Genomic DNA, 20,639 nt, shown 5'->3' with positions numbered 1-20,639 from the left:
CCATATATTGGGATATGATGACTTGCATTCATATGTTGCTAATGCTACAAGTTGCAACTTTTTATAGTATGATTTAAAACTTAAATTGAAATCAATTTATTATCTGACTAAAATTTCTCTGACTGTAGAATATAAATGGTATCTAAATAAGGCAACTATGTTTTTACTTCAATTGATATATATTGGAACAGTGCGTGTTCAATTTTTCCTGTGCTCTTTAGAGATAATACATTACCTATGCAATCTGTTCAAATAGGAAGGTAACTTGAAAAGATATCCAACGCCATATCCTGATGAGCTCAAAAACATGGTTAAAACTGCACAGAATGTGGTACATAGGTTAAAGGATGATGGGAATTCAGACGACTCTGCACCTGAAATGAAGCCAATTGATGACCGATCAGTCACAACAAAAATTTCTGCAGAGGTGAGAAAATGCTAAGGCACGGTGCTAGTAATTACAACGTTGTGTTTGTCTAGTTCAGTCTATGACCAGCTAATAGGTTGTTTTCATCCACTAAGATTCTTTTGTACAAATATATTTTGATCCAAGCAGACACAAATTCTTGCTTTCTTACATATGAGACTATAGCATGCTACTTTTTCGTATGGTGTGATCTTGTATTTTCTGTTTGAGAGAGAGAAATTCGAAAAGTCTAGCTGACAAGATTTAATCAGCTGGTGTGCTAATCTGCTGAGAAATGCAGGCAATTTATCTTTTTCCCCATCAGTCTCAAAGATTTGATGAGTTTCTGGTTTGTCAATGGTGTGTTTCCTTAAAGTAGAAATTTAAATATTTTAAGATGCAGCCCAGTAACAAACCTTTTCAGCCCAATGCGCCTGCACCGCTCAATTACGCCCAGGTGACCAATTAACCTGCTAATATGGGAGGAAACCACAGCACCTGGAGAAAACCCACGTGGTCAAGGGAAGAACGTACAAACTCCTAACAGACAGTGGGGGGCTGGGGGGTTTGAACCCAGATTGCTGGCACTGAGCTCTACACGACCGTGCAACGCCAAAATCTAATCTTGTGACTTTACCTGCCATTGGAACAATTTATCTTGAGCTTTTACCAATATAGAACTATTTTTCTAAAATGCTGGATCATTTGGAAGTTTTTGAAGGGTGGGAGCATCTAGGGAAATTTATCCCACTCATGCATCGGCCTGAACTCTCTTGAAAATTCAGTGTTTTTTTCCTGGATCAGTGTGCACTTAATAGCTTCTTTAAAATGAAAAGAAATTGAGTGAAATTGACATAGATGCTGTTCATTAACTGGAAGCTTTTTCTTCAGCATTCATTTTGGCTGCTGTTTAACTTGGGAATTGCCATTGCGCTTCAATAGAAACAGGTCATATCTGACTTTGTACAGTGCCACTACTACTTTAAAACCAAACTGCAGATACTAATTTAATATTCTTTTCCTTTAAATATTGATATTCAAGATATTGTATGAAGCTATTTCATCAAACTACAGCTCTGCATTGTCATCTGGCTGGTTTTCTGTCCAGAGATCCTGATACGAGGTTGATTATGCATTACTGACAGAGGGTTCTGGGTACATGGTCAGAACCAAGGTCCCAAATGTGGACTAGATTTGTGGGTGAGCTGGGTGTAGGTTTTGGGAATATCAATGTCCCATAATGTGGGCTGCACGTGTGACCAGGCACTGGGTCTATAAGTGTTTCAGCTTATTTTGACAAGCTAAAACTTGTGGAGCTCTATTTCCTCTTCCACTTTAAATTCATTCAATTCACTGAAAAATTTACTGTATTAGAGAGTGACATGTTTTTAAAAAAAACACCACAAGTGAAATACTTGGGGTAGTATTCCAGTTGTCCAGTAATCACCTAGTTTGGCACTAAAGGTCTTGAGGATGCAGATTATTGGAATTTTACTTTACATTAAATTTAAGAAACAGAATGGGCAAGTGCATCAAGTCAAAGTTTTAAAATATGGCAATTCTGTTGTTAGGTAAAAGAGAGTGCAGTTGAATTCGACAAGTCCTCAGAAAACGTGGAACTGAGTATGGTGGAAAACTGCATAAGCAAAACAACTGAGCAAGATCTGAGCAGTAATGTGGAAGACACAGAAATCAACACAGTTGTGGATGATTCCGAGGATATAAATAAACCCACTAATGATACCCTTGAGGTATGTTGGTTATTGCTAATATGTCATGTTACCTTTCTTTTCTGACCCTTATAAACTACATTCAAAAATATAAAACTCAGTTGGTGTGAATTCATTGTTGACCTTTTGTGTTATTTCATTTGCTGAGTAGCTGAATAGTTTTTATTTAGCTAAATATTTCAGTTTTGTTGTTTCTCTTTGGCTGTATGAATTTATTGGTGCGCTTTTAAGCAAAAATAATTGTTTGCTTCAACATGACCATAAATTCGTTACCTTGATAATAGGTTTTAAATCAAATGCCCATAGAGGCTGGAAAAATAAAAACAGAAATTGCTAGAAATATTCTGGGCAGGCTGTATCCATCTTTGATTAACAATGTTAACTGTTTTCCTACAGATACTGTCAGACCTTTAGACCAGTAAGGCGTATTCTGTTGTTTTTCTCCTCTTGTGAATTTTAAATTTAGAATATGTTAGTATTGTTCAAATTCATTGTCATGGTACATAAAAGTCATGAAAATTATCTTTATGCAGCAGCAACACTGTACGTTGCAAATATAATGCACACAAGACGTTGGAGGAACTCAGGCAAGGCAGCATCAGTGGAAAAGAGTAAACAGTCGTAGTTTTGACCTGAGGCCCTTCATCAGGATTGGGGGAAAAAGAGATCAGAAGTCAGAGTAAGAAGGTGGGGGGGAGGAAGGAGAAAGTACAAGGTGGTAGGTGATGGGTGTAACAAGGAGAAGGGGGAGGGGTGAAGTAAAGTGTTGGGAAGTTGATTGGTGGATGAGATAAAGGGCTGGAGATGGGGGAAATCTGATAGAGGACAGGAAGCCATTGATGAAAGAGAAGGGAAATGGGAGAGTGGTGAAGGAGAAGTGGGGGGGTCGGGGTGAAATAGGGCAGTTACCGGAAGTTCAAGAAATTGATGTTCATGATCGGCTGGGAGGCTACCCAGATGGAATATAAGGTGTTGCTCTTCCAACCGGCGTGTTGCCTCATTGCGACAGTAGAGGAGGCCATGGACTGACGTGGCGGAATGGGAAGTAGAATTGAAATAGGTGGTAACAGAAGGTCCCATATTTTCTGGAGGACACTTACTACCTTGTCACTTGACACCTACTGCCTTGTACTTCTTCCTCTCTTCCCCCCGCCCCCCAATCCCCACCTCACTTTGACTTCTCATCTCTTTTTCCCCAGTCCTGTTGAAGGGTCTCTATTGGAAACATTGACAGTTTGATGTTGCCTCACCTGCTGAGTTCCTCCAGCATTTTGTGTGTATTACCCTGACTTCCAGCATCTACAGATTTTTCTCTTGTTTGTGATTCGACATCGCAAACATGACAATGCTAATTACATAAACTTAGCATAAATTACACTTGCAGAACTGTATAAACAAAAAGCAATGTGCCAACTTTAAACAATGAGTCCTGACGAAGGGTCTCGGCCTGAAACGTCGACTGTACCTCTTCCTAGAGATGCTGCCTGGCCTGCTGTGTTCACCAGCAACTTTGATGTGTGCTGCCAACTTTAATGCAAGTTGAGGGCTAGAATGTGGTTGGAGATGGTACCTACCAGAAAAACATTAATTCTGTCTGTACCTTTGAAAACTTTTTCACTCAGTAATAGGCAAACTGTCAATGGATAGTCCGGAGTAACTTGGCTTCAATAAATTCCTTGATATTTAGAAGAATCTTTATCATATAATTAAGGAATCAAAATGCATTGTCTCTTTACGAATTGCATGGAGATTCAGTTGATCCTAGTTTACTTTGTCCAACAGAAAATTGTGACAAAGTTCCAAAATCTTGCTTTTAAAATTTGTTGCTAAAATACCAATTTCTTTTTTGTATGTTCCTTAGAAATAACACTATGAATTGTATGGCATTCAGTCAGCATTTTTATTAATTCAAATCTCATGACTTGACAGGATTCTGAAAATACTACTTCGGATGAAGAGATGAAGGTGGCAGAATTAAGGCCACCCCTGACTGAAATACCAATCACTCAACCAAAAGTAGTTGCACTGAGTAAAGAGAAAAGAGGTCGGTAATAATTAATGCACCAAATGTCCTGATAGATGAATAAACTTGTCAGAATCTGATTGTTGATAAGAAATGATAATGTATTTTGGAAAGATGCGTAATTTACAGAAATTTGTTGGCATTTCCTGTATCTATTGGCATGCATCAAGCACTATGCAGATGCCAGTGACTGAACTTTGGCGTGTACCATCCAGGTCCTTTATACCCTACAAATTCATCGCTGAATCAGATTGTTTTAGAAAGAAGCAAATCAGACTTCAAAAGGCAGAAAAAAAAACTTGATTAACTGTGAGATAGAGAACGCCACAGCTGCTGAAAATCAGAATCTGTTTAAGTGTTGCATTTTCAAACAGGCTGTTGTTTTTTATTAACCTGGCTCAATAGTGCTTTGTAATCTAATAATCAGAAATGTGTTAAGAGTTACTGAGCTGAGTAACATATCAGAATTAGCAGTGTATAATTTAACCTGTGAAGCGTACCCAGTTTTGCCTTCTGCACGGATCTTCCTTCCACAGCAATCAACTATATATTAATTGTTGACTGCTTTGCCTGATCCATTCCTTTTGAAAGGGTCATGATAGGATCATAATTAACTTACTATTGACATAGTGAAAGAATTTCTCCCTCTAATAGCAGGATATTGTTCCTTTACAGGATATATTGTTTAACTCTGTTTTACTGAGTACCCATGTTCTGTACTGAAGCTGTGAAATACAAGTGGCTTAAATGCTGTAACTTCCCTCGAGCACATGGTTGCACAATAGTTAAACAACAAAATAGTTGCAGCTACTCTCGGCCTGAAATTGAAATAGGAACTGCTGAAAAGACTCATCAGGTCAGGCAGCAGTGAAGGAGTAAGAAAACCAGAGTGAAAGTTTCAGGTTGAACATCCTGTACAGAAATGAGAACATTTAGAGAAAGAAGTGAGTTTCAGAGAAGAGCGCAGGGCAGAGAACAAAGGGAATTGATTACGTTGCTTGAGTATGGGTGAAGGAGTTTATTGCAGCTAATCTGTAGGTAGTTAGTGTATAGGTGAAGGAAAGAGAGAAAGACAGCCGTATTTGAACAGAGATGCAGAACACAGCAACTGCTGTAAATCTGATGTAGAGCCGAGAGATGGAAGCACAGCGAGCGAGCTTATCAGGCAGTACCTTTGGAGAACTTGCCCAGGAACACAGAGCAAACTGGAGATCTAAAACAAAAGCAGAAAATGCTGCAAGTATCTTCAGTATCTGCTGGTTTTTCTTTTGCTGTTAAATATCGGGCATATTCTGATGTAGGTTTTCAGTTGATGGCTGGTTACTGCCAGCTTACCCTTTTACTTCTGATTACCAGCAGCTGTTGCATTCTGTATCTCACACTTGAATCCTTTTTTTGTTTGAAACGGATTAAACCTTCAGATTTGCATTCTGAAGTTTTGAAGAAATTGGCTGTGGAGTTAATGGAAGCACTAATCGTCATCATCTGAAACGTGATAGGTTCTGGAAAAGTTCCAACTGTGTTAACCCAACCACTTAAGACACATTGGAAAGAGAAAATGGGAAAATTCAAGCCAGTTAGTCTTGCATCAGTCAAGAAAATGCTGGTATCTTTATTAAGGAAGTAGTAACTGGATGCAGAAAATAATAGGACTGGGCTGAGCAAACAAGAATTAATGGAAGGGAAATCCTTTTAGACAATTCAGTTAAAACTCTGAGATTGGAGCTAGCCACCTGATGTGATGTACTTGGAAGGATGTTGTGCCTGAGAATGTTAAATAAAACGAGAAAGGAAAATGGTTAATATTCTGGCACGGATTGTGAAATGCTTTACAGACTGAAAGCCATAGGAATAAATAGGTAATTTTTAAGTTGAAAGGCTGTGAATAGTGGGATGCTACAATGAATATCAGTGAAGAGGTCTTTGCAATCTTTGGTCCCATCATCCAAATCTTTGACAAAGTTCAAAGTAAATTTATCATTATGGTACATCTATGTCTCCATATACAACCATGAGGCTCCTTTTCTTTCGGGGATATTTAGTAAATCCAAGAAACACAATAGAATCAATGAGAGACCATACCCTTCAGGTTGGACAACTAAAAAGTCAACTAACTGCAAATACAATAAATAAATAAGCAATAAATATCGATAACATGAGGTGAAGAGTACTTGAAAGTGAGTCCATAGATTGTGGGAATAGTTCAATGATGGGGTTAGTGAAGTTATTCACTTAGTTCAAGTGTCTGATGGTCAAGGAGTAAAAACTGTTCGGAAACCTGGTGGTGTGAGTCCACCATCCTAACTATGGCTCCATCCGAATGGCAGCAGCAAGAGGTGAACATGCCCTGGTTGTTGGGGTTACGTGATGATGGATGCTGCTTTCCTCAGATGGCGCTCCATGTAGATGTGCTCAGTGGTGGATAGAGCTTCACACATGATGGATCGGGCTCTGTCCACTACTTTTTCTTAGGCTTTTCCCTTCAAGAGTATTTGTGTTTTCTTATCAGGCCATGATGCAACTGGTGAATATGCTCTCCACTGCACATCTATAGAAGATTGTCAAAGTTTTAGATGATGTTGAATGGTAGCAAACATCTGAAGAAATTGAGGTTCTACCGTGCTTCCTTTGTAAATGGCATTTGTGTGCTGTGACCAGGGCAGGTCCTCTGAAATGATAACACTGAGGAATTTAAAATTGCCAACCCTCTCTACATCTGATCCCCTGATGAGGACTGGCTCATCGACCTCTGGTTTCCACCTCCTGAAGTCAATAATCAGCTCCTTGGTCTTGCTGATGTTGAGTGAGTTAGTTGTTGTGGTACCACTCAGCCAGATTTTCCATCTCCCTCCTATACACTGCTTTATCGCCACCTTTGATTCAGCCAATAACAGTGGCAGCAAACTTAAATGTAGCATTGGAGCTGTGCTTAGCCTCTCAACCATAGGTATAAAGTGAGTAGAGCAGGGGGCTAAGCACACAGCCTTGTGGTGCCCCTGTGCTGATGGAAATTGCAGAGAAGATGTTGTTGCCAGTCCGAACTGACTGGGGTCTGTAAGTGAGGAAATCGAGAATTCAGTTGCACAAGGATGTATTGAGGTTTAAGTCTTGAAGCTTAGTGATTAGTTTTGGGGAGATGATGATATTGGATGTGGAACTGCTGTCACTGAAGAGCAACGTGATATATGCATTGTCACTGTCCAGATGTTCCATGGTTAAGGGAAGAGCTGAAGAAATGGTATCTGCCAATTGGAGTGGATGTGAATGGCTTCTCGGGCAGGAGTTGGTGTGTTTCATCACCAACCTCTCAAAGTACTTCATCAGTGGATGTAATTGAGCCAGGCCTACTGATGATATAAGCTTGGGTGCCTTTGTGGGTTTTGAGGTGGCAACAGAGTGGCTCTTGGGGATGCAGATAGACGAAGGGAATCAGTTGATGATGTGGCAAATTGAAGGTAATGTACATTAATCAGAGGTCTATCACTTTTTGGGAGGGGAAAAAATAGAAAAGCACATTTTAAATTGTGAGTCACTGTCATAGTTAACAAATGTTTCAATCAGGATGCACTTGGTATGTTACGTGCAATTCTTGTCACTCCAATACAGGAAGGGTGTTCAAGTTTGTCATCTGACTGTACATCTATCCAACCAAATGAAACAAGGTTCTTCTGGACGACGGTGCACCCACAAAACATATATCACACACAGAACATAGAACAAAACAATACCATAAATAAGTTAACAAAATATAATTCAAAATGCACATAGTGTGTGGCACAGGTGAACAGTAAACAATACAGTAAACAGCTCACTGTCCTAGTGGCGAGATTTTAATGGCGGCAGAGTATTTTACTCTCACAGCTTGAGGGAAGAAACTGTTATCCAGTCTGGCCGTGCTTGTCCTGATGCTCGCTTGCCTCCTCCCGAATGGTAGTGGGCCGAACAGATTGTGGGATGGGTGTAGGGACCCTTTTGTCTACAATACTCCCAGTAAATGTCACAAATGGGGGGGGGGGCGGGGGGAGAACACTGATGATCCTCTCGGCAGTGTGGTCCATTGCCTTGCGGTTTCCATAACACACAATGATGCAGCCAGACAGGACACACTCGATGGTGCTCCTGTAGAAGGTGTTAGAATGTGAGAAGGGAGTCTTGCAGTCTCCTCAAACTGTAGGTGCTGCTGTGCCTTCTTGAATAGTTGAGGCAGTGTTGTAGGTCCAGGTGAGATAGTCTTTTGTATATACACCAAGGAGCTCGACACTCTTCACGGCAGAGCCATTGATGCACAATGGAGAGTGGCCAACCTGTGCCTTCCTGAAGTCCACAGCCACCTCTTTTGTCCATGTTGAGACTTGGGTTGTTCTCACACTTGTTTGACGAACCTCTCACTTCCTCTGCCGACTCATCATTGTTGCTGATAGTATCATCAGCGAACTTCACGATGTGGTTTGAGCTGAATCTGGCGGTACAGTTGTGGGTCAGCGTGAGCAGCAGTGGACTGAGCACACGGTCCTGGGGGCACCGGTGGTCAGCGTGACACAGCGTGAGGCGTTGCTGCCTGCTCAGAACTGACTGAGGTCTTAACATCTCGAAGTCCATGATCCAGTTACAGAGGGGTTTTCAGTCTCCAGAAGGACAGTTTACTCACTAGCCTCGGGGATGGTTGAGTTTAAACACAAAGCTGAAGTTGATTAACAACATCCTGGTGTACAGGACCTCATTTTCTAGGTGGGATAGGACGGAATGAGGAGCTGAGGCTATGACATCATTAGTGGATTGTTAGAGTGGTAGGCGAACTGGAAAGGGTCCAGTGTAACTAGAAAGTGGGATTTCACACAAACCATTGCAATTCATGATCTTTTTCTAAAGTCACTGCTACTGTGTGGTATTCATTCATCAGCACCAGAACAATGGCTGCCTTGAAGCTTATAGGGAGAGTGGACAGTTTCAAAGAGATATTAAAGATGTCCATTAAGATCTCTGTTAACTGTGCCACACAATCCCACAGCACCTGATCAGGTACGTTTCCCAGCCTTGCAGCTTTGCGTGGGTTTACCCTGGCTAGGATTCTCCTCGCCTCAACAAGAGCCAAACAAGGGTGCCTGTTCCTCAGAGGGACAACTGGGGGGGAGGTGGTTTGCTCCATGTCACATTGTTCGTTGCATCAAATTGTGCACAGAGGGCATTCGGTGTGTCAGGAAGGGAGGCGTCGCTGTCACGTAGAGGCTTTCAGAAAAGTACAGAAGAGGATTACCAAATGAGTATCAGGAGAGTTTGGACAAACTTGGGTTATTTATTCTTGGATTTCAGATGTGGAGTGAAAACCTGATGGAAATTTATAGGATTATGAGAGGCATGGATGGTGTATGTGTGAGGATCTTTTTCTCAGGGTAGAAAAACCAAGTACTAGAGTGCATGCATTATAGGTGATGGGGGGGAAAGCCTCACAACTTGATCATTTTATTTTAAGATTTCTTTCTAAACATTTTGGTCCTCTGGTCTAATGAGCATTGTGTCAATATTTTGTTTGATAATTTTCCTTTTGACAGCTATAGGGTGTAAATTTTTCATGTTAAAAGGAACCTTCTTAAAGTTCCGCTGACTTTGGCTGCTTTTGAAATGTGGGACAGCTAGGCTTGGGATGCAGAATGGCTTGAAACTTCCTCTCATTACACTGAGGGGGAAAAAACTGATTCAAGCTGTAAAGCTCTATTTATGTTAAATTTACTCAGGAACCAAGTGCTAATTAATAAGGACCTAATAATAGGGTACAATGATTTCTTCAATTTTCAATTTAAATATGGGCAGGTTTTCTAGATGTTATTCACTAGATATTTGCAAATATTAGTTTTGAAGCTATATTTAGTGTTTATGTAGTGGTGATAGCTGCTGATACAAATGCAGGTTTGCGTAAAAGAGATTTTTCTTACATGTATCCATGTTTTCTTTACTCAAATAGATGATGCTGACTCTTTACTTGAGGAGGTAATTCCAAATAGTAATCAAAACAACAGTAATTGTTCAACGCCATCGAGGATATCGGATACTGTTTCCTTCAACACAGGAAGCAGCCAGGAGACTTTGCAGTCTACACCAGACAGAGATACTAAAACTACCGTCCCAGTCCTAAAACGGTAAGTTGGCATCCAAAGGACTTGGAAAATAAATGTCTCATGCTGAGATTGCTAAAGAATAACCAAAGTTTACAGGAATGACAGACACTTGCCAGATAACTCTACTTTCAGTTGGTATAAATTTTATAAATAGCAAATGTATCAAGCCTAATTTTGTGAAATATGCAAGCAACTGAAAAATTAATAAATTGAAGTTAGTAAAATTTGAATCAATACTCCGATCAAAAAGTAAGTGAGGGCAGTTTTGTCTCTGCTGCGGTATTCAAGGCAGTTAAGTTCGAAGTATGTATATGTCACTATATACAATCCTGTGATTCATTTTCTGCGAGCGTACACACAAATCCAAGAAACACAGTGTAAGTCCACGCCAACAGGACGAGCAAACAATCAATGTTCAAAAGACGACAAAATACAAAGAGGAATAATAATAACAAACAAGCAATAAATGTTAAGAACATGAGAAGAAGAGTCCTTGAATGGAGTCCAATAGGTTGTCGGAACTGTTCAGCAATGGGTTGAGTGAAGTTATCCTCTCTGGTTCAAGAGCCTGATGGTTCAGGGGTATTAACAGTTCCTGAACCTGACGGCGTGGGTCCCAAGGCCCCCGTACCACCTTCCTGATGGCAATAACAAGAAGAGACCATAGACTGGGGTAGTGGGGGGTGTCCTTGATGATGAATGCAGCTTTCCTACAACGTTGCTCATGCAGATGTGCTCCAGTGGTTGGGAATGTGTTACCCATGATGAACTGGGCCGTATCTACTACGTTCTGTAGGATCTACCATTCAAGGGCATTGGTGTTTCCATACCAGCCCATGATGTTACCAGTCAATATACTCTTCACCACATATCTATAGAACTCATGTCAAAACTTTGACAAATTTCTATAGTTAAATTGGTTTCCTGCATGAATGTAACAACTGAAGTTCTAAGAGAACAGTGTCCACATTTGTGGGTTCCCCCCCTTCTGTTTTGAGAGATATGAATTTAATTAAATTCTGGTATGTCAAATTATTCCCTTGCTTCATGTTAAAAAGAGGTCCTTGACTCTTTCTACTTGAACAGTGTTTGACCCTGAAACTTAGATTTGGAAATGTAATTGAATATGCATCTTATGTAGGCTAGAAGGTATGAGAATTCCATGGCGTATAAATAACTTTAGAATGAGGTTCGTTTTGTGATGAACTTCAGGCTGTGAATGTTGATCCATTGCGTGTTAATGCTGTACCATTATACAGTTTGCATGGACTTCAGTAAGGCCTCACCCAGGCTGGTCCAAAGGTTAGGTCCCATGGGATCCAGGTTAAGTTAGCAGATTGGCTTGGCAGTGTGAGACATGGTGATGGTGGAGGATGGCGTTTGCGATTGGATGTCAGCAACTGGTGATGCTGGGAGGAGGGTGGTGCTGGGACTCGGGCTGCTTGTAATACACAAATAATTTGGATGTGGATGGAGGTGGCATGATCAGATAGTTTGCAGATGACACTAAGATTGGTGGAGCGTGGAGTTGGTCTTAGGCTACAGCATGATATTGTTGGTAGTGAAATTGGCTGAGCAATGGCAGATGAAGGTAACCCTTAAATATGACAGTGATGCATCTTGGGAGTACTAATAAGGTTAGGACATAATAGACCGTAGACATAACAGAATTGGGCCATTCAGTCCATTAAGTCTGCTCCACCATTCCATCATGGCTGATTTATTATCCCTTTTGACCCCATTCTCCTTCTCCCTGTAAACTTTGGCACTCTGACCAATCAAGAATCTATTAACTTCTGATTTAAATATACCCAACAACTTGCCTCCACAGCAGTTTGTGGCAATGAATTCCAGAGATTCATTACCCTCTGGGTAAAGAATTTCTTCCTCATCTCCTTTCTAATTGGACGTCCTTCTGTTCTGAGGCTGTGTCCTCTGGTCCTAAACTCCCTGCTGGAAGAAACGTCTTCTCATCCACACTAGGCCTTTCAATATTCAATAGTTTTCATTGAGGTTCCTCCTCATGCTTATAAACTCCAGTGAGTACAGACCCAGAGACGTCAAACGCTCCTCATACATTAATCCTTTCATTTCCCAGAAACATTCTCGTGAACCTCCTCTTGATCCTCTCCAATGCCAAGACATCTTTTAGATAAAGAGCCCAAAAAACTGCTAATACTCCAAGTGAGGCCTCATTAGTGCTTTATAAAGTTTCAACGTTATATCCTTGCTTTTATATTCTATTACACTTGAAATGAAAGCTAACATTGCATTTGCCTTCCTTACCACCAACTCAACCTACAAGTTAACCTGTAGGAAATCTTGCATGAGGAATCTCAAATCTCTTTGCACTACTGAGTTTTGTATTTTCTCCCCATTTAGAAAATAATCTACCCTTTTATTTCTTCTACCAAAGTGTATGACCATACACTTTCTGATATTGTGTTCCACCTGCCACTACTTTGCCCATTTTCCAAATCTGTCTGAATCCTTCTGTAGCCTGTCTACTTCCTCATACTACCCGTCCGTCTACCTATTTTCGTATCTTCCGCAAACTTGGCCACAAAACCAACATTTGTCTTCCAAATCATTGACATACAACGTGAAAAGAACCATTCCCAACACAGACCCCTGCGGAACACCGCTCATCACTGACAGCCAACCAGAAAAAGGCCTCTTTATTCCCAGTCCTTGCTTCCTGCCAATCAGCCACTCGTCTATCGATGCTAGTATCTTTCCTATCGTAGATAGGCTCATAGCACGTTAAGCAGCCTCAGGTGCAGCACCTTGACAAAAGCCTTCAAAAAATTCAAGTAAACAAAATCCACTGACTCTTTGACTATGCTGCTTGTTATTTTCTTAAAGGATCCAACAGATTTCTGCTTAGGAAAACCATGCTAACCAGCCTATTTCATCATGTGCCTCCAAGTACCTCAAAACCTCATCCTTAATAATGGACTTAAAACATCTTCCTAACCATTGAAGTGAAGCTAATTGGCCTATGATTTCCTTTCTTCTACCTCCCTCCCTTCTTTAAGAGTGGAGTAACATTTCCAACTTTCCAGTCTTGCGTAACCATTCCAGAATCTATTGATTCTTGAAAGATAATTAACAATGCCTCCACAGTCTCTTCAGCCACCTCCTTCAGAACCCTGGCTGTAGACTATCTGATCCAGGTGACTTATCTGACTTATAATGACAAGGGTCTTGGGTGTATCGAGGAACAGAGGGATTTTAGTATACAAGTCCATAGATTCTTGTGGGTGGCACTGTAGGTAGATAATATGCTTAAGAGGGCAAGGGGATTCTGGTTTTCATTAGTTCAGGTCCTGAATACAAGACCAGGGAGGTTGTGCTCCAACCTGATAAAACATTGATCAAGCCTCAGCTTGGGTATTTCATGCATTTCTGGTAATCAAACTGTGGGTAGTGGGGAGGGGGTGAAAAGTGATGGCACTAGAGAAGGTGTGGAGGAGATTACCAGGATGTTGCCTGATGTGAGCATTTTAGTCATGAGAAGAGACTGGAGAGGCTAGGTCTGTTTTCCCTCAAGTAGAGGAATTTGGGGAAAGGGGATATGATTGATAAATACCAAGTTATGAGGGGTATAGGTCAAGTAGCCAGGAGAAATCTTTTTCCCCTATCAGAATTAAATTAAACGAGAGAATATAAAGGCTAAGACTTTTAGAGGGGATCTGAGAAAGGTCTTTTTCACCCAGAGATGCTGAGTGTCTGGGTTGCACGGATGGAGAGATTGATGGAAGCAGAATTTTGATGACATTTCATAGGTGCCCAGACAAGCACTAGAATCACCTTGCCATTGCGGGCAACTGGCCACATACTAGAAAATAGAGTTAATTATAGACAGGTACCCACAGGTCGGTATGGATTTTGTGCCGAATGGCTGTGTGACTCGGTGACTATTCAGAAGAGGTGAATTATTTGCCAAATACAATTTCAAAAGGAATAATTTTTTTTAAAGATGTGAAATGAGTACATAAAGTGGGAAGCCACTGAAAATAGTCAACAGGATAAGCGGAAATAGTGGATTTATTGGCAGCCATCCAGTTATTTGTTGCTTCTGCTTGTGGAAGTTATCTTGACACCGCAGGAAACGAATTGCCATTTTTCATCCTGAATACATAATCGTAAATATATCATAAATGCTGATTTATATTCCTGAAATCAAAATTTGGTACCAAACTTTCATTCTTAAAGTAAAATTCATGGTTTCATTGTTCAATCTAGACATCCTTAATTACAAGATCGTGGATAATTCATCTCCTGTTGCTGATTGCTATTGTGAAAAACAGCGGCAGATGTATAATGCAATACTGGCACAGCTGAAATTGGCAATTTTCCATTTTTTTAACATTACTTTTGTGTTTAATTTTGTCTGCAGGAACAATCGATGTGATGCCCCTGAAATATCACTGCTACAGAATGGAGCAAAGACAAGCACACCACTTCAAAGCAGCATGAGAAGCCCTGAGAGAATTGATACTTCTGTAGAGAACAAAGAAGCCATTAAGTCGTCTGAATTTGAGTTAAATGCCGAGGAGAAACTAGCTCTTCTGGAGAAGGGTATTGATCTAAATAACAGCGCACAGCAATACCAGAAATTGCTAAAGATTGGCATGAATAAGAATGAGCTTGCTGCTGAGGATCTGATACTGAGTTCAGATGGGGTGACTCAAACTAACAGTAGTGTTGATGGAATTGCAGAACCATCAGGAAATACTTCGGAAAGTAGCGCAAAAGTAACAGAACATTTAAAGAATGGTAATGAGATTCCTATTCCCTTCCCTCAATATCAAATAAATGGCTGCACGGAAGAAGCTAAAAGCCCTCAACCCCATGTAGAATATGGAAAACAATATTCACCTGGCCTATATTCCGGTGCTGATGCCGCGATATCTCGGAGCACTGAAGAGTTGTCCCCACAAAGAGAGTGTCCGCGAGGGCCCGTTGTCAAATCGCACAGTATAACAAACATTGAGACAGGAGGTTTGAAGATTTATGATATTATCAATGACAATGGGCCGCATGAGCAATGTTTAATGGCAAAGGTGCCGCCTGGAGCTGCTCAGGGGCAAAATATAACTCGCAGTAAGTCAGCCAGTCTTCTAAGTGAACAGTCCCTACAGCCATTCACTGGAAATTCTGCATCGTCGTCTGATATTATGTCATGCAAAAAAGCAGTGTACACCTTTGATCAAAATTTCAACCCTCAAGGCATCAGTTTGAAGAGGGGCCCTATGGTTATTTCACAGATGCCTCCTGTACCTCAGTACAATGTCCAGTACAGCAGCAGTGCATTACCCAAAGAGAACATGTGGCCACAGAGGCCAGCCTTTCATACAGAGCAAAGTAATGCAGTTTCCCAGCACCACCTGAGGTCAGAGACACTTGACAATGCCAATTATGTAAAGCATCCTGCAAATATGAACTTCTCCAATCGCAACAATTCCCAGTCCAGCCTTCCCAATTACAACATGCAGCAGAGGATAGGGCCCCGGCAGATGGAGATGTGGGGCTGCCCGCCAAATGAGAGGCTGATTCAGACCAGTCAGAGGACCACCTTGCAAAGGCAGAGCAGCATCTCATCCAATTCTTCCGTCACGCTTCCGGAAGCTCTTCACTGCAGGCGGTTTCCAGTCCCTGAGGCAGATTATATGACTTACAGGGATTTGCACACACTGGGACGAGGACCGCCAATAGCTCAGGGTTCACAGAGACCTTTGTCTGCAAGGACTTACAGTGTTGATGGGCCATCTGCAGCCAGGCCTCAGAGTGCTCGGCCACAAGTACCCGAAGCCCCAGAGAGAACAATGTCTATAAGCGATTTCAATTACTCACGGACTAGTCCGACCAAAAGACCGAATGTGAGAGTGAAATCTGAGCATTCTCTTTTGGATGTACAGGGGATCAATAAGGTTCCACCTGATTGGAGGGAGCAGGTGTTGCGTCACATTGAAGCCAAAAAACTAGAAAAGGTATGTACCTTCTATATAAAATAAGTTACTTTGCTGAAGATGTACAGGCTTGAAAAAGGAGTATTGGTGAGTATGTTACAGATATCATTGCACCATGCATGTTATGTTTCTGGAACAGTTCAGAAACTCAGCCATGTTTTCATCCTCATTAGACACTTGTAATAATCATCCAAAGCTTCATTTACTTTCCTATCTTTTGTTTGTAATCATATTAGTATTAAACTTTTGCTAACTGGTTAGTGAAAATGGATTAATGTAGACTTAATATCCTCACTAGCTTACCCACTCTGAAAATTTCAGTCAAGTTTTTTAAAATGTTCTTGAAATTGCAATATTCCTTAAATGGGCAAGTGAGTATTTTTCTTATTTTCAGATATTTATTCATAATCTGATAATACAGCACATAATGTGTGAATTTATGACCCCAAAATGACTTGTGAGATTTATCATCTCAATATTTTGTAGTCTGTGCTTACAGCATTTTCACTGGGGAACCATCATTCACGTTTGAATTGTGGTGAGCTATGTGCAAACTTAACAAGATTTGAAGATAATTACATCAGTGGGTTCATAAATTTGGACATTATTTGCCTTGTTTCAAAAATGGTTAGAATATTAATTGACTAAAATAAATTTTACTGAAATAAAAATGCAAAATGTAAATCTCAAATATAAAAAATATGATCAATTTTGATTTTTTAGTAGAATGAACATTTTCACATTGAATGCTCTTTGAGACTAATTTGAGCATTTGGTGATCTTGACAGCTTTAGTACTACTGATTCCAAATTAATTTTGGAAGGTGCATGTTAACTCAATTTTGTTACGGTGGACAGCAAACAAGTTTTTGTGGTTATGGGTAGTTTAGGAATAATTTTCAGTTTGCCTGAGGGCAGAAAAGAAAGCGTGCTAATGTTCAGAATGGTTATCATTGCTGGGGTGCTTGAAGGAAAAACTGCTTGAAATGTGTGGACGTGGAAATAAGCATTTTTGAAATTACAAAGATGGAAACATATCCACATTTCCAAACTATCCTTAATAATTGTTCATTACATATTACATCTGCAGCTGTACATAAGTGACGGTGTCAGCCACTCTTGCTAATAATATAATGCAGTTCCACTTAAAGTGTTTTAGAATGAAAAGCATTCAAGAGTCTAGCAATTTATCCATGAACTACAACAAACAAAGTTTATTTGAATTTTCATTGTTTGAAGTCTATTCTGTAGGCTTGAATAGAATAACACCTTCAATTGTTTACTGTCTCCAAGAATGACTCGTCTTAGTTCTGTAATTGCATATAACAAAGCATTAATGTCTTGGATCATGGAAGCTCAGTTTCTGCCAGTGTAATGTAACAGGGAAGAGATATAATTTGTCTTTTCTAAGGCAAAAATGGATGTAGTAAACACTATTCTATCCCTTGCAGCCTGGGTAATATGGACTATATTTGTTCTCAATTTGTTGTCTGTTCTCGAGGTTATGTTCTCTAATTATCTCTGAATTTAGTATATTGCCCCATCCTATTGCACATAATTCATAATCTGACAAGTGAAAAATGGTGTTTTCGGTATTGACTGAGACTGAATGTTCCACGAACATCAGATAAAGCTGATATCCATTGGAAGAAGCTTCATGCATCATTTGTATTTTGGTGCTTGTTAGAATTTGGAATTATTTATGCATCTAATCTTTATCAGCCTATAACTACATTAGGGAAAGTAATGGTGTTCTCAACCTTCTGGCTTGACAATGTGACAGAAATGCATTTTTTTTAAAGAATGGACATAAAACCTGTCAAATGTTCAACATTTATTTAAAAATAGCAAGCCATTGTTCAGGCAGTAGTAATGTGTGTGCCACTTAACAGGCTAAGGAAAGGTATACTGCAATTTCATCATCTCATCATTAATCACATCCTTTTACTAAGTATACTTCATTATACTGCATGAGAAATTCACCCTGTTGTTGCAGCATGTGCACATATCTTGGACGACTTTTTGTTTCCAATTGCTGAATTTTTGTGCTCAAGTGGTTGGGAGATAGACACAGGTAAAATGTTGCTTTGCTTTCTTCAGTGCTGAAGTTGTAACTGAAAGAAACCTGTTGATACAACCTTTATAAAATTATCTAGTATTCACGTAGATAATTTTGAATACTGGAGGGGAAAATGCTAATTTGAAGTAAGTGCACTTAAGTGGCATTTTCAAAATGACCTTATCAGAGCTTTAAAATTCCAGTTGTCTGCTATGAAACAATTTTCTCAGCAAATATGAATAAAATTGAATGACACCTAATTTACATCAGATTACATATAATGTCTCTCCAACTGTGTTTCATCACTTTCATCATTTGGAAAAGGAACTATCAGCTGAAATTGTTCTGTGTTTTTTCCTATTCTTGATTGCCAATCCATGTTCCAGTATTGAGTATCACTTGATATGGTGGTCCATCAGATTACTCTCAAACTTGACAGCAGTTCTGTTGTGAAAATCGCCATGACTCTTGGCGGTCTGTGAACTATTTTCTTTGGCTAACTCATAGTTAAAATTGTGCCAATCAGAACAATTTCAGAATTCCTAGCGTGTGTTCAAAGTTAGGTGACCTTCATTTGCATATTTGCTGGACTTTTATATTTTTTTTAGAAGGCTTTGCTGAAGTCATGAGGACAGATTCGGACTAGTCAATGGCTGGGTCAGAGCATCTGTTTTGATTTGCATGCTGTTCTGTTTGCATGATGCCTTGGGTCCTTGGAGAAAGTCATCTCTTGCAGTTTGTCCTGTGTTAATGCATGCAGCGCTAATCTCTGTGTTAAAGCTGTGGAACTTTCTCCCTCTTTATTCAGAGCATGCTGTCTAGGTCGTTTAATTTCAATTGTGCTGCTTTCAGCAGCATGCACTCTGGAAGCTGTAGGGAACTGCACGACAGCCAGGGCAACCTTGCCTTGAGTGTTGCAGATGGAAGGAATTCCGGAGTGCACATATTCCGTGTGAGTACCAATTAGCATGCATGAGTATTGTAGCAGCTAACTGACAACTAGCTGCAGACTAACTTTTAATAAATATTAACCAACTGGTTTAAAGAAAAATAAAAGCACTAAGTCCTCCCCCCTTTGTTATTTATCTGATAGGTTATTTAATCAAGCTCCAGTACTTGGAAATGAAACAAAATCTTTGCACCTGAGACCAATAATGTTTCAGTTAATGCATGGCAGAAAATGGTAGTGTTTTTAATCCATTTTTCACCCAGTAGCAGGATCCTTTGCAAGGACAATTACGTCTGCAGGATTCCAATATGGAATATAGATGTTGAAAATGCTGATGTTCTCGAACTAGGTCCTCCCCAGCCTCTTGGAACATATTGGGAGACAGGAAGGATGGAAGGGGATGGATTCGCTGGGCTGCTCCTACATCTTGTCTCTTCACCTCTGACCCCAGCCCTCCTGTTTCTTGAACTGCAACAATCAGAAACTAGGTTGACCTGAGAAGAGCTGAGAGTGCCAAGCAGTTTCTCTGTCACTCATTCAGTGAAACTGGCTAGTTGTCATTCTTCTCACAGCTCCTTTCCTGTCACAGCTAGTTCTGTGATCCTCTCCAGGCAGTTTTTGTTCGTTTCTGACATACGAACATTTCTCTAGTAGCAAACCCTGTCATAACCTCGAGTCTGTCCCGTCCTATAAAAATTTGATTTTGGACCACATTTACCAGGAAACTGATCTGTTCTACAATAGTTATTTTATAAATGTATGACAGAAAAATCTTGTCTTATAGTTTAGATTTGAATATTATATAATCAGAACTTAGAACCCCAATGTCTTACTGTATTTCTATTAATATAGTTTGGAGTGCACTTGCAATTATAGCTGATTTGTCATTGCAGCAGTATTTGGACGTTTGTCCCATGCTTCAGTTGGAAAAACATGGTTCTGTGTAAAAGCAAAAAACTGTTAATTGCAGAATTAATAACTTGCTAGTGTAAAGAACAATAATTTTAATACAAATTTCATGCTACGTGGCAATGAATGCTTATAATATTTTACAAATATCTTCTAAAATAGTATAAATACTCGGGGTAATATAAAATGAAATTTGTATTAAAACTTGCTCTTTACACAAGTAAATTATTATTCTCCAGTCTTCAGTGTTGACCATAAAAGCATTTTGTTTTGAACATTTTTTTACAGAACATTGCTTTATCACTTGTATAGACCCTTGTTCTGAAGGATACTATTTTTCAAAGCGCTAATGATTAACAAAAGTTGGAGGTTATAACAAAGCAACTAAAATGTAATGTCCTTTTTGAATTCTTTTTCAACTCTACAACAGACTTTCCACCTCTCCCGGAAGTTCCGGGAGTCTCCCGCATATTAAT

At 39.9% G+C, this 20,639-nt stretch overlaps 1 protein-coding gene across 5 annotated transcripts in view; it reads left to right on the top strand.

The window, feature by feature from the left end:
• Positions 1–20,639, top strand: part of erbin (erbb2 interacting protein) — a 226,551-nt gene that overhangs the window by 187,857 nt on the left and 18,055 nt on the right. For 4 of the 5 annotated variants that reach the window (XM_063049368.1, XM_063049365.1, XM_063049366.1 and 1 more), the window contains 6 exons: positions 257–427; positions 1,978–2,157; positions 4,066–4,180; positions 10,119–10,293; positions 14,675–16,268; positions 19,114–19,257. In XM_063049368.1, the coding sequence (XP_062905438.1) occupies positions 257–427; positions 1,978–2,157; positions 4,066–4,180; positions 10,119–10,293; positions 14,675–16,268; positions 19,114–19,257 (2,379 nt within the window). The remainder of the gene's footprint in view (positions 1–256; positions 428–1,977; positions 2,158–4,065; positions 4,181–10,118; positions 10,294–14,674; positions 16,269–19,113; positions 19,258–20,639) is intronic. The other variant, XM_063049369.1, reaches the window with a different exon arrangement.

The sequence above is a fragment of the Mobula hypostoma genome, chromosome 5, assembly GCF_963921235.1.
Source record: "Mobula hypostoma chromosome 5, sMobHyp1.1, whole genome shotgun sequence".
Taxonomy (NCBI): Eukaryota; Metazoa; Chordata; class Chondrichthyes; order Myliobatiformes; family Myliobatidae; genus Mobula; species Mobula hypostoma.
Note: the sequence above shows the minus strand (reverse complement) of the source record. Positions and strands in the feature narration are given on the sequence as shown.